Below are 15,923 nucleotides of genomic sequence, written 5' to 3'. Positions count from 1 at the left end.
TCACTCCCAAATTGTATTGATCTTCAAAGGGGTGTCTTGATGCACTCAGACCACATACCTAGGCAATCTCACCCAGCTTGGAAGTATTGATGCACATAATTCATATGCTTTACAAATCACGATGGAACATAGATGATTACAGATGCAATCGCAAATCACAAAACATTAAGACATAAACTCCCCCATGAATACTCCCCTGTAGAACCGAAGTTCAAGCCATGAGATATTCAATGGCTATATAGTATATACACAACCAAACGCTCCCCACACCGCAATCTGTATTGCTCAGAGGTTTCTATTTACAACTACTCCCTCCCCAGACTGCAGCATGCGTCGCTTAGAGAGGCCATATACAACTAGGTGTCACGTGCGCACTACACTTTCTCCACGTCGACAAGCTTCTGCTACAGTCTAGCGTCAGTCTTAGCTTAGGATCTAGCTTGGCATTTTGTGAGCCTCTAGAAGGACGTGGATGATCAAGCAGGTCATAGTTGCATACCCTCACTTGCACAATTAAGTCACTTAAGCATTTATGCATATGAACAGTCACTTAAGTCATTTATTAATAAGTGACTTTGACATGACATTTATTAAAAGTAGGTAGGGCAAATGGCTTAAAGACCTATAAATGAAGCCCCTTGGGCACCAGTAGAAGGCAGAGGATCAGAGAAGCAGAGCCTCTCAAGGACCAACAGTGCCAGCGTTTTTGCAGCCTTGCATCAGCATTTTTTCAGCCAGCAGCATCAGCGATTTTCAGCCAGCAGTCAGCCCTACCCTCGCTGTCGATTTCAGCCCTTCGCCTCATCATCGATTCAGCCCTCAGCCATTAGCAGCACCAGCGATTCTCAGTTTCAGCCATCGCCACTCTCGACGATAGCAGATCAGCCCACATCGTCATCGTCATTGTCGTCGTCATGTCGACCCCGCAACATCAAGTACCAAGCACCCACCGTAGTACCAAGTACCAAGCACCCACCGTAGTACCGAGCACTTAGCCTCTCAAGTACCAAGTAACCGCCGTACCCTTCATTATCTCAGTAGGACCAAGCATCTGCATCAAGTAGTCATTAGCATCTTAGCATGTAGTCATTGTATCAGCATTGTGCAAGTAATAAAGCAAGTACTTGCTTGGCAACAGAGCAAGGGGTTCCTTGAGGGTGGTTGGGACCCGACATGTCGTCTCTCTCTCTCTCTCTCTCTCTCTCTCTCTCTTTTCTTCAATTCAGTTCAGATCTTTGCAAGTGAAGTTCAGTAACCTTGTGTTTGTGCGGAGTACTAGATCTAAGCTAAATCCTTAAAACACTTTCCATTGCACTTTTAATTGGTATCAAAGCTCTGTGCGTTCTTCAGCTTCGCGAACTCAAGGGAAGAACCACCAAGAACCCAAGCAGAACCAAGAACCCAAAGAACCTCTCTCAGTTTTTTTCCTCAAAAAATCTTCGTGTCTCGATCTCAAACTTATCAAGGACTCCCACCCTTAGTCCATCGCGCATCGGGCGGGCTCCCATCTTCATCGCTATGTCTTTGAACGAAGATCGACATTGGATCCACGAAAACCCAGATCTTGAGTACCAAGATCTGCCTCCTATGCGCATATGGAAGGTATTGGTGAAAGGAAACCTAACCCTCTTCTGCATTCGCATATAGCATGCATCCACTTCCATCGATAAGCAACCTTGGAAATACCTTCGAGCACCCTTACCTTTCATCTTCACCCGCAATGTTTTCACGACAGGACTAATCGAGTGGTCAGTTTTTGCTCGCAAGGCAGAGCCAGCATCAAGGTTGGTATTCTGCGACAAAAGTAAGGCTACCTAGTAACTCGTATGGTCGGTGTTCACATCGTAGCAGAACCTACATGCGTAGTATCCACAAGTTTGAAGGAGTTTTCATCGGTTTATGCATTGACAAGCATCAAAAGCATTCAGCATCTGAAGTCCAGAAAACATCCAAGGAAGAAGTTCAGCAGTTGTGCCTCACCTTTAAGAGGGGGGGATGTCACGTGCGCACTACACTTGCGCCACTTCCACAAGTTTTTGCTACAGTCTAGCGTTAGTCTTAGTGTAGGATCTACCTGGCATTTTGTGAGCGTCTAGAAGGACGTGCATGATTAGGCAGGTAGTTGCATACCCTCACTTGCACAGTTGAGTCACTTAAGCATATGGGCATATGAACAGTCACTTAAGTCATTTATTACTAAGTGACTTTGACATGACATTTATTATAAGTAGGTAGGGCAAATGGCTAAAAAACCTATAAATGAAGCCCCTTGGGCTCCAATAGAAGGCAGAGGATCAGAGAAGCAGAGCCTCTCAAGGACCAGCCTCATGACCGATCCAGCCCTCAGCCATTAGCAGCACCAGCGATTTTCAGTTTCAGCCATCGCCACTTCGGCAATAGCAGATCAACCCAAAGCCTCGTCGTCGTTCGTCATCGACCCCGCAACACCAAGTACCAAGAAAACCCGCAGTACCAAGTACCAAGTACCCACCACAATACCCACACTTAGCCTCTCAAGTACCAAGTACCTGCAGTACCCTTCAGTATCTCAGTAGTACCAAGCTTCTTCATCAAGACTTCAAGTAGCCATTAGCATCTCGACATCTCAGCATTCAGTCATTGTATCAACATTTTGCAAGTAATAAAGAAAGTACTTGCTTTGGCAACAGAGCAAGGGGGCCCTTGAGGGTGGTCAGGACTCGACATGTCGTCTCTCTCTCTCTCTCTCTCTCTCTCTCTCTCTCTCTCTCTCTCTCTCTCGTGTGTCTCTCTTTTATTTATTTCAGTTTAGTTGAAGTTAAGTAACCTTGTGTTCGTGTGGAGTAATAGATCAAAGATGAATCCTTAAATTTGAGCGAAATCCTCAAACTTTTCCGCTACGCCTAACATTAGGTGCTCCCAAGACCGTAGTTTGTGTCATCCACAGGTTTCCCAAACAGTATTGAAACGAGTGTTACAACTAGAATCAAAGAAACTCAATCGGCACTAAGACAAGTTTAAAGAATATAAATTCTATGTCAAACAATCTACAAACAGAGTTCAAAAGTATCTAAATATAACGCAAAATCAAAATATGTCTTGGGTTGGTTTCAGTCGGTCGAACTCGAAGGATGATTGGCTTTTCGTTTTGCACCAAATTTATGGTTCAGTTCTGGATGTGAAGGGTAGCATTGTTCTTGTTGTGCCAAGGCATGCCCAAAAGAGCGTCGCAATGTCCTAACTTGATGATGTGGAAGTTTACCTTGCCATGGCACCCTTGGATGGTGATTGGAAGAGTGCCAATGAGTGGTACAATTTTACTGGTCGCCATTGTGGCTAACTTGGCCTCAAGTTCTCCAACAAAATGATCATATTCAAAGTCCATTTGCTTAAGGAACTCTAGATGGATGATGTTTTGAGTGGCTCCTGGATCGAAGAAGATAAGTGCCTTGAGGCCACATATCTGTCCATATGCACAATTCTTTGGAAGTATCGGGTACAGAGATGCCATAACAAGTTCTAGTGCAGTTTTGGCTTTCTTGGCAGGAGGTTGCTTTGGAGTCTTATCCCCTTTGTTAGGACATACATAGGAGGTGTGGCCTGTCTGGAAACATTTGAATCATCGGCCTTCTTGCTCTAAGGTTTCTTGTTGGCGAAGTGTCAAGCGAGGTCTTGCGGGCTGAGTCGAATTGTCGCAAGAGTCCCAAGAATTTGTACGTTGTCGAGGATTCTGGGTGTTTGTCGGTTGATTTTCCATGACAAACTCCAATCTTCCTTTCATAAGTTTGTAGCCGACCGCAGCATAGTCTACACCTTCGCATTGGTCCTCCAAGGCTATCAGCTTGAAGAAAGACACCGAAGATAGATATTGAGGATCCGTGCACTTGGCAAAAGAGGGAAGAGCGGGGGAGGGGGAGAGGAAGGAGGGTGGAGGGATGGGGCTCTGGGTGATTCAAGCAGCATGGGAGAGGAAGGAGAGGAGACCTGTTGTCGACGCCATTGGGTGGCAAACTCTTGCTGGCTTGCCCCGTCGTCGGACCGGGCACGCGGAGCGCCGGCCATGGAGGTGCACACCCGTCCATGTGGTGGTATCGGCAATGGCCGCGTTACCTCTGGCCTTCCAAGATCTTGACCACCAGTGGCCGAGCCAATGGGCTTGGCCCGGGGCCGCTGCGGTGCATTGCCCTCAACGGGAGGTGCTTAGGGTGAGCTGGGGGGTGGCGGGTGGGGTGCACAGGCAGCAGGTGGGGGTGGCTGGGCAATGATGGTGAGGGCTGTAGCTGCAGGAAGAGAGGCGGCAGCTTATGCGGAAAGGGGTGGGCAGCGAACGTGAGGGGAGCAGGCACCGGGCACGATGACGGCATCCAACAGGTGTGGAGGCGGCAGGCAGCAGTGAGGGTTGGCCGTTTGGTTGCTTGACCGGTTCCTTAGAGGTGAAGCTCATTCACATTTTTCTATTTTTAACATGAAAAACAGGTTCCGTCAGTTTTCAAAGCAAAATGAATTGCTTCATAATCTAGTCCTGTAGTTTTGTAATAGGCAGCTCTTTGTCCAAGACTTTCTCTTATACTAATGCAAACGTTTTGGTGTCCAGGACTTAATATCTTGTCTGTTCGCAGTGATGTCAGCCAATGGGGATACCAGCAATGTAATGAAAGGAATCTCAGAAGGGGCCTGCGATTACTTGCTCAAGCCAGTAAGATTGGAAGAGCTTCAGAATATCTGGCAACATGTGGTGAGGAAGCAACATACGCTAGCGAAGGTGTCTAAAATTGGACCTGATGCTCAAGATAGAGAGGGAGAAAGAACAAATCTTGAAGAACTTGATATGACCTTAGATGGAACACGCGATGGGAACACATGTTGCACAACCCAAAGGAAGAGAATGGGGTGTTTAGATGAGGACAGTGCTAATGAAGATGAAGATCACTTGTGTAGTGTAAAACGGCAAAGAGTGGTGTGGTCGGTAGAATTACACCAAAAGTTTGTTTGTGCAATCAATCATCTTGGGTTAGAACGTAAGTTAATAGACATAATTCAAGATGCAGTTTTAACACGGAGGTCAAGTTATTGAACTTGTTTCTGTTGCAGAGGCAGTTCCAAAAAGAATTCTTGACCTTATGAACGTGCCAGGTTTGACGAGGGAAAATGTTGCCAGCCACTTGCAGGTCCAGTCTTTTAACACTTTTCTGCTGTTGAAGAGGTGGATGATTCTATCCAAAATTGCTGCTGATTTTCTTGATCTGTTGTGTTTGAGACAGAAGTACCGGCTTTACTTGAGAAAGATGAGCGGGCCAGACATATCTACTTGTATCGGAACCTTGGACAGCTTTACGAACCCTTTTGATCTTATGGATGGGTTTCCAGCCTTTCAGTTTAATGCATTTTCACGGCAAAGTGAGTTACCTTTACAAACAGGCATTAATGGCAGTCCTATGGCATCTGATTCAACAGTAAACTATATTGATCGCAGAGCCTTCATGAATAGGTATAAAGATCTAGGTATGCAAGCTCATGTAGGTGTGAATGACTCTGTAATAGATAGATCAGCAACTATAAGGCATTCAAAATTTGTCCCGGAGAACAGCACCGAATGTTTTCCGGGACAAGGTCTCAGCACTCCTATATGTGTGTCCAATTTATGGAATGGAAGGCAAAGTGCTAGTGAGCTTGAATCTTATGGCAGAGGTCACTTGTTTATACACCAACTAGAAATGGCGGGGACCGCTCAATCAATCCACAGGGACTCATGCTTATCATTTGATGACATAAAAAGGTAGTGAGAATTATTTGTTTTACAAGTCTTCTTCAGCTTCTCAGAGATGACCGGTCATTTGCCCTTTTGTGTAACGTGGCTGACAGTGAATGACTATGACTAGAAGGCTCATTGTCCAGTTTTTACTTGAAAAAAGGCATCTTCACCAATCGATGAATCTCCATTTAGTATCACCTATCGCGGTAGCGATAGCGAGCCAGGCAAAAAGCATAGCACATGGAACTACAGGGAATACTATCTGGTGGGAATGACAGTGCTTGCAGGGATACCATTTTAGCAAGCTCAATGAATCAGCAAGGCAACATGGCAAACAGAAGTTTTAGCCCATTCTGATGTGATTTTGAGAGCAGTTACATATTTGATTGTAAACATCCCTTATAAGAAAACATTCATTTTGAGATTTTCTTGGCTTAGGATCTTGAGATGACCTACCCAACTGTATCCATTGACTGGGCCATGGAATATAAAGTGAACTTGGCGTGGAAAATCTACAGAAAAAGCAATTAAGCAATTATGCCTACTCTATTCATATAAATCAGTGTCAGTGCCTTTTTTTTTGGGGGGGAACAAAAAGAGCTTGCAACCCTCTTCATTGCATAGAACGAGAAAACTTTTCAGAAACCTTGAAAGATATACAATTGAGATAATGGGGAATAAATACTCATACAATCACAGGATTCATCAAATGGTAAGGTAATCATGAAGTGGTGAAGAAGCTCTATTTGGCTGTAGGAGGCCTACGCAAATCCGCCAAAAGCTCTGTCTGCCTCTGCCGGTTTAGTGAAACCTTGAAGACCAGTGCTAGCTACTAGAATGATAGCTAGATCAGTTGTACCATGTCTGTATAGATCTTGATTTTAACGGGTACACACAAAAACTGATGAAAGTATGTGTCAAGCTTAGAATTGAGTAATTGATGTAGATGGGTTTGCCACTCAATATGACATAGTGATAAGAGTTATATCAAACATTTGCCTTTATTACATGTGCTAAGCATTCTTGTTTTGGAGCTTGGAATTGATGTAGATGGGTGTGCCACTCAATATGACATAGTGATAGAGCTTTTATTACACTTGATAGGCATTCTTTATCACACTTTATTCTTAACAGAGCACACATGATTGTTCGTTGCATTTGCACATGATTTCTACAATGTGCTTGTTGAAGTTGAGCTTCATCAAACTAATGGTAACCATCGGCACCTCCTCCATTTAGCAAAGAGCCAAAGATAAATTAAATTAAGAGTATATTTCAATTAGGCCATACAAGGTATGCAGAGCTGTTAGTCCAGAAATGTTCCACATAGAATGATTGGCAGTTGTATGTTTGAGGGTAGGGAGTGATTTTCCTTTGTGAAGAACTTGCCACCCACTCATTTTCTTTTGGAATTGCCTTGTTGGGTTTCAGTTTGCTCAAGTTTCATGCATTTGTCTTGCTCCTCGTGGTGAAGACATCACAAAAAAAGAGCAGACATCACGCAATCACATTTGCATATTTGATTCTAAAGTATGGGAATATAGTAGTTAAGGATGGCCACTAAACACTTGTTTTGCTGCATAAAGTGAGAAGAGGCTAGTTTTAGGAAGCCAAATATTTTAGATGTCTTAAGGAAAAATCTTGGATTATAGGGTTACTTCAACATGGCTCCTTTAGGGCATCACAATCGTGTACCCATTTGTTCTTAAACTATGGCATGCACTTCAGTATCCCCATTTGTTCTTTTGTTCTTAGACTATGGCATGCACTTCAGTATTCTTTGGGGGTGGTCACTCATCAAGATCTCCCTATATCGCGTATATTCAAGAGCTTTTTAATAATACCCCTACATACATGCATGTTATGTATGCACTATGTGCTTGTTAGAAAAACCCACCCTCCCTCTAATGTATACATAAAAGTAAACATTTTGGAGTATTCATAATTCTCTCGGGTTAATTCATATGATATATTACACATTTTAAAAAGTGACCACATTGGGAGTATTCTTAAGCTATCTAAATGTGTTGAGAAAGAAATCAACATAAGCCATGCAATTAAATTCTAAGAATGTTTTGACCTAAAGCAATGGCCGTGCGAGACATAGTAAGAGTCGCTTTTATTGATAACTATGCCTCCTTTGTGTACACATGTACCAATTATTTGTTGTATACAACTATGCAAGACATATGGGTTTACAAATAACAACAAAACAGGCGAGGAAGTCCCTCAACTTACAAGGTCCACTCCAATGGAAGCCCAAAAAGAAAACAAGCATTCAAGCTCTCCTCTCGTGAACTGGGGTAACATCTTGCCCTGTAAATTGGAGTGGAGACCGCTCTAAAAAAAATTCCCAAGAATAGGAAATAGCTTGCTTGAGACATGCTTATACCTTTATTTTGTAAAATTTTTTGCTGCTTTCATATAAAATTCGAGTTTAAAAGGAAAACAAGGTGAAGGTTCACTTTAGAATTCAACAAAAGCCTAAAGAAAAGTGGACGGGACTCATTTACATACTTAAGAAACAGGGCATAAATTGTAAAACAAAGACAGGCACATGATGCCTTAAAATGAAGGGAACCAGTCGTAAACTCGAAATAAGGCAAACTATAATTTCTAGCCCTCTCTCTTTCTCCTCTGAGGTACTTTTGAGCATGCCAAAAAGGAGCTAGTTAGCCTAGAGGTAAAGGCGAGGAGGGTCTTTAAGCGCACTCACTATGGTTCAACCCTTGCGACAGGGTGTGTGGACGCAATCCCATAGAACTAGTTGATGCAAAGCATCAGATTGCTAATGTTGCTGTTTCTTGAATCTTGGCATTTCTATGTTAACTGTAATCTGACTTGGCTGATTAGGTGAGCTTATGCCTGCTAATGAGTTAATTTCATGGAATGGCGTCCGTTTACTTGCGTTGCTCACGAACACAATGCGTCTCAGCTGCTTTCATTCGCCGCTCGAGCTTTTCCACTTTAAGCATAGACTTCGCCAGCGTTTCCTTCAAAGCCTCTATCACTGCATCCTTCTTCCTTATTTCATCATGAAATCTGCTGATGATACCCTCATATGACTTCAATATTGCATCTACATGATGAGGACCTTGAAATATGGACTCATTATTTGAGCTATCTTTCTCCATGCCAAATTCATGCTCTTGGATCAAAGAGGATAGTTGCATGTGCAGATGAGAGAGTGTTTGTAGCTCCGCAGCCATGGCGGAGGCCGATGTGCAAAGGCTTGATTTCGGCGATGCTAGTGCAAAGAAGGCCTTCAAAGCAGAGATGCTGGATCCGAGCTTAGAGAGGAGAGTTTTGATGTGATCTGAAGGGCCAATTAGGGGATTGAAATCCTGCTCTTTTGGCGTGCTTGAAGGGGAGGATGGACAAGTAGAGCTCGAGAAAGTGGCGGGCATCGAAGAACCACCGACTGCGTGTGCACCACGAGGGCAGATGATGTGAGGGCCAGATGTAAGGGAGTAAGGGCTTGGTGGTGTAGGGTTGTGAGTGTGTGTATCAGTGAGAAACTGCTTTTCCTCCATAAATTCTTGCCCAACCGGTTCATGCTCCCTTTCCTGCAGCGGCGCCGGTTGTGAGGACTCCAAGCAACCAGGGCGCATGTTTAAAGCAGCCATGGATGGAGCTTAACAGCAGGTAGGGCAACCATTCTGAATGTGTGTGTGTGTATGTGTGTGAGAGAGAGAGAGGGTGAAAGTGCAGGGCGAGCAACTACAAAAACGAATATCCGTGGAATTGTAGGCTGCTTGCTACTCACGTGTGTGCGAGCGCGCGCGCCTCTTTGACAAAACCGTGCTCTGACAAATTGACGTGTGAGAAGTTTTAACGTCGATTAAAGATCTAGCCAAAGAGGAGTTGAGCATATGACGTATTATTCAAGAGGGAAATGGCATAACCAATCTACTCACTTGGTGATAGAAACTTGAAATGATTTATCCTTTTCCTCTTTTTATTAGCACACACCCACACCCACACCCACACCCACACACACCCCTGAGAAGAAGAGAGTTTTAACGTCGTAGGAAACTATCCCAAGAGACATTAAAGATCTAGCTGACAAGGAGTTGAACTCAAGACCTGTTATTCAAAAGGGAAATGGCATAACCAATCTACCACACTTGGGTGATAGAAATATTATATTATATCTGGATGCAAAAACTCACCCTACCTTCCCGTGGACTTGCTTCGTCCTGTTTTCCTACGCGTCTAAAGCTTGCACATATTCGCGGCCCTTCCTGTGGACAATGAGAAGGGGCCCAGTCTCTCTCTCTCTCTCTCTCTCTCTCTCTCTCTCTCTCTCTCTCTATTTTTCTTTGCAACTGAGGGCAAGGCGCTTCTGTTGTGTGAGAAGGTGTAGGTGTAGAACTGTAGCACATACATTGGGAAGGGGCCATGGAAGGTACCCTCCAGCTCTTCAAGACCAAAACTCCACCTGCCTCTAGCCCACCGTCACTGTACCAGCCATGTATGGAATTAGGCAGTGCAACATGTTGGCGTACCCACCCACATGCTCCTGACCAACCGACGACGACAACCCGTCGACAACCCAAATCTGCTGACGACGGCCGCTGTCACTACTGCAAGCCCAAACTCCACCTGCCTCCTGGCCCCGTCACTGTACCAGCCAGAGAGAAGCGCCATGCAACACGGTGTGCCCAGCCTACAACACCGAGTGCCCACCTGCTCAAGCAAAACCGCATGCTCCTGACACCAGGCCATGATATAGACGGTGACAACCCAAACCTGTTTTGACGCTGCTGCCAACCCATGCTATAATTTTTATAATTTAACTCAAAAAAATGTTTATGGTAGGTCGTTTATTGTTTTCAAAAATGTCGGTTGAGGGCAAGAGGAAAAGGAGCCCCAAAATATAGAAAAATAATGTTAAAACCAGAAAAATACCCCGATTTTTCTAAACTTTCCTCTTGGCAAACTGAAGGAAAGGAATATTATATGTTTGGAATACTGGTAGTGGGGCGGAATTTTTTTGATTTTTACACTGCCACCCATGCGTTTTTTTGTTGCGTAAAACAAAGTAGCTGATGTATTTGGCCCAGAGTCGGCACGCTTTCTCTCTTCGTCCTTTTGTGCACTACAACATTGTTGGCCAAAGCTCAACAACTCTCACAATTTGAATTGATACCTTATCCATCAACTCCATCTTTCGCTCATTCTTCTAAGTCGCCGCATTTCCCCCGGGAGAAGTTCCCTATCCAGTTTTCAAGTAATGCTTTGAAACATATTCCATGAATCTCTACAATCACAACACCTAAGTTTAGTGTGCTCTAACCTTAAGTAGAGTGAAAGGCTTAGGTGATGCAATGTAGCATGGCAAAATTACAGCTAAGTAGAGAGAGAGAGAGAGAGAGAGAGAGAGAGTCAGAGAGAGTCAAGTAACAAATTTTAATATTTATCTCAAAATTTAAAATTGAAGGGTGAGAAAATCGACAAAATCTCAGGGCCAGAAAGCTATGGGCTATTTTTAGCAGATGCAGAGAGAGGGCATCTACCCAAATGAAATCACGCAAACTTGCACCTTGAGGACATGCGGCATTACACAAGTGGTTTGGTCGATATGTATGCCAAATATATGTGGTACACTTCATAAAGCACAAAAAGTACTTGAGGAGGTTCCTGCTCGAGAGGTCGTCTCTTGGAATTGTAATGTACCCAATATTTTTTAATAAAAGTATTTCATTTAATTTGCAAATATTTGAGGTTTGCATTTTATTAAGTCAAAGAGCATTCTAATGGAACGATCGGATCAAAAATCGGACTTTAGAACTATTAATTATGACCCTTATTCACTTGAAACCAGTAAGGTTGATGGAAAACTTAAGCCTCAAGATTGTATCTAGAGATAAGAGTTGACTCTTGGGAAAGAAGGAGCAATTTTAGGAAAGGAAGAGTATGAAAGAGGAGGGAGTTAAGTTTAGAGTTCTTGTCTTGGAGCTCTAAAATTGGAGAACCAAAATTGTGCATCGGAATCCGTGTTCGTATTTTTTTTTGGGGGAGCCGTGAACGTACGCGAACTTATCCCTCTATTCTTAGCTGACCTTGAGAGCCTATATCCCTCCCCCCTCACTTTCAGAAGACAGACACACACTCTCAGAAGCGGAAGCTCTCTTGCTTTGATGTTGGAGTTACCTTCTCTCCCTCAACCTCTCTCCCTCGAGCTCTTACCTTCAAGCCATCTCCATCTCTAAGTCTTTCTCTACCATCGTCATGTTGCCTTGGAATTCTGGAGTTCTCTTCTCTCTTTCCCTCTTCTCTACATCGATATGATGGCCCCGAAGCAAGTTACTCGAAGCTCGAAGGACGCTCATGTCGCTCCACCTCCAAGGAAGGTGCAAAAGAAGATATCATCTACTCTAAATGTTGCTGAAGCGGATGTATTGGTCGCGAAAGAAGTCGAAGCCGTCCAACCTCAAACACGGGAGGTAATCAAACATGTCGCTAATCCGGTAAGGCAAATTTATAATTTTGCATTGCTATTCATGTTGATCTAGGAAGCTAAGCATAAGGATTCCCTTAAACTGTCCAAGAAACGTGATTCTATCACAAGAAACAAGCATATGTTTTCATAGATTAGTGAAAGAAATGTTTGATAAATTGTCACTATTTGTTAAATTGTTATTGCTTAATAAATTGTTATTGTTTGATAAGTGGCTACTGATTGATATAAAGAATTGGTTGATCATGTTTGATGAATCATTTAAAGAGAAGAATTGTTGAAAGTATATCTTTTGTTCCTCGCGGGTAGCATGGTGATTCCGCGGTTAGCGGAGATTAAGCTGAGGTTATCGGCTCTCTTTTGTTTCTCGCGGTTAGCGAGATGCGTCGTGGGTAGCGGGATGCCTTACGGTTAGCAAGATGCCTCACGGGTAGCGGGATGCCTGTCAGTTAGCAAGATGCCTCGCGGTTAGCGAGATGGGAAGGTTGCGCAATTCGCGGTTAGCGAATAAATCCTTTGCAAAGGCTCTGTTGGTTAGACAGAGGAAGTCCGCGGGTAGCGGCAAACTCATAAGAAATTGGAAAAGTTGTTTTTGTTGAATAAGAGGGTTGTCTTCATTAGGCTTTGTTTGAATTGTTTTGGTATTGTTTGAAGGGCTGTATAAAAGAACCTGTGTTTGGAATTAATTAAGGAACACTGTTTGTATATGTTAAACAGCGTGGTAAAAAGTGTGAGTGTGGGGTGGAAAGTGGGGGCTAACTCAGGTTGCGAGTCAAGGATGGGTGGTCTCGATTAGTTGAGAAACTCTCCACTCACTCTTATTAAGAAAAGTGAAATTAGAGACTTATTGTGACAAGAGTCGAGATGTCCCAAATCTACGTGACATAAAATTACTATTTTGTTTAGACTAAGTCTTATATCATACTAATAGTTTATAGATGGTAGCCGTGCCTCTTAAACGTGGGGAAAAAGGTGTTGTTTATGAATTCTAAATATGTCAATGGGATTTCATCTTTATGTTAGGAAACAGCTTCATTAGAATCCTAGATTTATCGACCTGGCTTGTGGCATATGACCCTTGTGGCATATGACCCTACGTAAACGATGGATGGAGGACTTCCTCTCTTCTGTTGCTCGTATCTCTACTTTGTGGAAACGGAGTAGGGTGTCGTCAAACAGAAAAGGAGAATAAAGGAAGGCCATCTATCAAGTCGCCCCAATCTTCTCGGAGTTGGGGACCTCACAGGAATGCACCGATTGTGGGATATGCCCAACGTGGTCAAGAAGATCATGATTGTTTTTTGTGGATGCTAAGCGAGGGTGTCTCTCCAGATGCAATCAACAAAGCAACACCAAGAAAGCAGCAACATCCGCTACACAAGCAAACATGGAGAGGAAGAGCGCAATGGGTCTTTGGCAAGCTTCATGTTTGCAATGTTGTCTCATTAGGTGTATTGATTATACGATATGTCTAACAGGGTGAGGGTCGTGACGCTTTAGAGAGAGGGCGTAAGTGTAATCTCACTTACAAATTTTGAGATTTACCTTTGAATTTTCAAATTCAAGGTGAGAAAACCTATAAAATATAGAAAACTTTAGTGTAATTTAGTGTTAAAATTTCAAATTTAGATAATTTACCTCTAAAATTTCTCATATGTAGGTTTGGAAAGTTTTTGGAAAAAGTGTTTTTTGAGCCCTGGACGATGGGGCTTAAGTCGAGTGAAAGGCATGTGGCATTACACAATTACCTTGGTCGACATGTATGCCAAGTTATATGATGCACTTCATAAAGCACAAAAAGTGCTTAAGGAGCTTCCTGTTTTTCATGGATAATAACTCTCTCTCTCTCTCTGTATGTTTATATATATATATATATATATATATATCCTGTTTTGCAATATATGTATCCTCTCCCTCTCCTTTTGACAGGAAGCTCCTCAAGCACTTTTTGTGCTTTATGAAGTCAAGGAGAGAAGTAGGTGAATATCTACAACCATAAGACATTTATATATCCATGTTATATGCATCTCATGACTAGGTTTATACTCAATTGTAATTTGTTTATTGGTGCATCTATTCTCTTTTAGTGATGGATAGCCATTCTTCTGGCTCTCAAAATGTTTTCCAAGGAGATCATGTCGTAAATGAAGTCATCATGCCTACACCTCCAAAGCGCAATAGCGTGCGAGCCGCAAAACAATTGGCTAGATCAGGGGGACAATTGAATTGCGAGGGTCCTTCAAAGAGTTTACAAATCATTCAAGAATTTTGTGAATGCAACAAAGCTATCCAACAAGAGTGCGAAAACTTCTTACAAAAGGTTTGTAGACAAGTTCAAGGTGAAGAAGATCACATCACCTTTCGAGAGGAGGTGATTTCATCATTGCAGGATATCAAAGATGAAATTTCACATTTGGAAATCAACCAACATGAACTCTATACATCACATGTAGTAGGTTTGGGGCTTGAGATTAGGACCTTTAAAGAACACAAGGAGTAAGTTGAAGCTCTGAAAGCACATGTAGTAGATTTAGGGTTTGAGATGACGACCTTAAAAATTGCAACTAATCGCTTGAATGCCATCGATAAGAGACTTAGTCATATTGTCATGCCTAATGGACCTGGGGGTGTTACGACATTTTATCCTAAAATGTAATGTTTTATGGACTACTGAGATATAGCAAAGCTTCAATTTATCATTGTAGAAATTCTCTCTCTCTCTCTCTCTCTCCCCCCCCCCCCCCCCCCCCCCCCCCCCTCTTCCCTCCCCTCCCCCATGAACACATGCATGAAAAGCTCAATGTGTGTGTGTGTGTGTGTGTGTGTGTGAGAGAGAGAGAGAGAGAGAGAGAGAGAGAGAGAGAGAGAGAGGAGAAGGTTATAGGGGTCAAAGATATAGGACATAAATAGAAAATAAAACATAAAAAGATATAGGGAGGGATAGAAAGACAAAGGGAGAGGTAGCGAGAGGAGGGAGGAAAGGAGGTAGATGCAAGTGATCTTTGTATTGACAACCTTTTGGCTGTTGTTAAATCAGCCTCCCTAAGTGATTAGTCTTTAAATTTTTTTATTCCACATAGATGGTGTCCAGACCACGGGTTTTGTCCCCAGGACACACACATCGAGCTAGACTGTGCAACATTACTCGAAAAGCTAGACGAGAAACAACATGGGCTAGGGCTCAACGATCTTTGCAACAGATCCCATTGGGTATTTTAGGAGATTGTGTGAATATCATGCATTTAAGCCATGATGGTCAACAAATGGATGCAATGGCTATGCAATCCACCACCATGTCGAGTATTTTTGAAGTACACCCCCCTTGCTCAATAATGGGACTTCTCCATGCCTTGAGTGCTAAAAATCTCAAGCGATCCATATTTGTGCAAAAAAAAAGCACCATGTGCAAACAAGATACGCTGTTCACATGAGTAAACAATCCACATTATTTAATAAAAATAATCCCTTGTAATAAGTTCACCACGTACATGGCTTACAATGTAATGTGTGATGTTATTTTCACCCCAAGAAAGGGTGAGACTTTGGTAAAATCCACCAAGGCTTCTTGAAATGTTTGGCATTGTTCTTCTGTTGTGCTGTTAAGGTCCATAAGCTTGACCATTTTATCAAAATGTGCCCAAACTTGCTTGAGCTTGTTTGCAAGCTCGCCATTTGAATCATTGTCAGTAGTAGCTTTACATAACTACTTCCAAAGTTCCAAAGGTTACC

At 42.9% G+C, this 15,923-nt stretch overlaps 2 protein-coding genes across 3 annotated transcripts in view; one reads left to right on the top strand and one right to left on the bottom strand.

Annotated features, from left to right (window-relative positions):
* The window catches only part of LOC147424997 (two-component response regulator ARR14-like), a 49,892-nt gene extending 43,617 nt beyond the window's left edge, over positions 1-6,275 (top strand). Inside the window, exons 3-5 of one of the 2 annotated variants that reach the window (XM_086499549.1) lie at positions 4,599-4,997; positions 5,071-5,147; positions 5,241-6,275. In XM_086499549.1, coding sequence (XP_086355675.1) covers positions 4,599-4,997; positions 5,071-5,147; positions 5,241-5,759 — 995 coding nt within the window. In that variant the 3' untranslated portion in view covers positions 5,760-6,275. Of the gene's footprint in view, positions 1-4,573; positions 4,998-5,070; positions 5,148-5,240 lie in introns of both variants that reach the window. The other variant, XM_086499550.1, reaches the window with a different exon arrangement.
* A 1,973-nt stretch (positions 6,276-8,248) lies between these two features.
* Positions 8,249-9,515, bottom strand: LOC147424996 (uncharacterized). Its single transcript, XM_086500168.1, has one exon. It carries the CDS (start codon positions 9,355-9,357, stop codon positions 8,632-8,634), a length of 726 nt encoding a protein of 241 aa, XP_086356294.1. The 5' UTR covers positions 9,358-9,515; the 3' UTR covers positions 8,249-8,631.
* Between the last annotated feature and the right edge of the window lie 6,408 nt (positions 9,516-15,923).

This window comes from Adiantum capillus-veneris, chromosome 25 (genome assembly GCF_014529385.1).
Source record: "Adiantum capillus-veneris isolate H3 chromosome 25, ASM1452938v2, whole genome shotgun sequence".
Classification (NCBI taxonomy): Eukaryota; Viridiplantae; Streptophyta; class Polypodiopsida; order Polypodiales; family Pteridaceae; genus Adiantum; species Adiantum capillus-veneris.
This window is presented reverse-complemented; position numbering and strand designations above follow the sequence as displayed.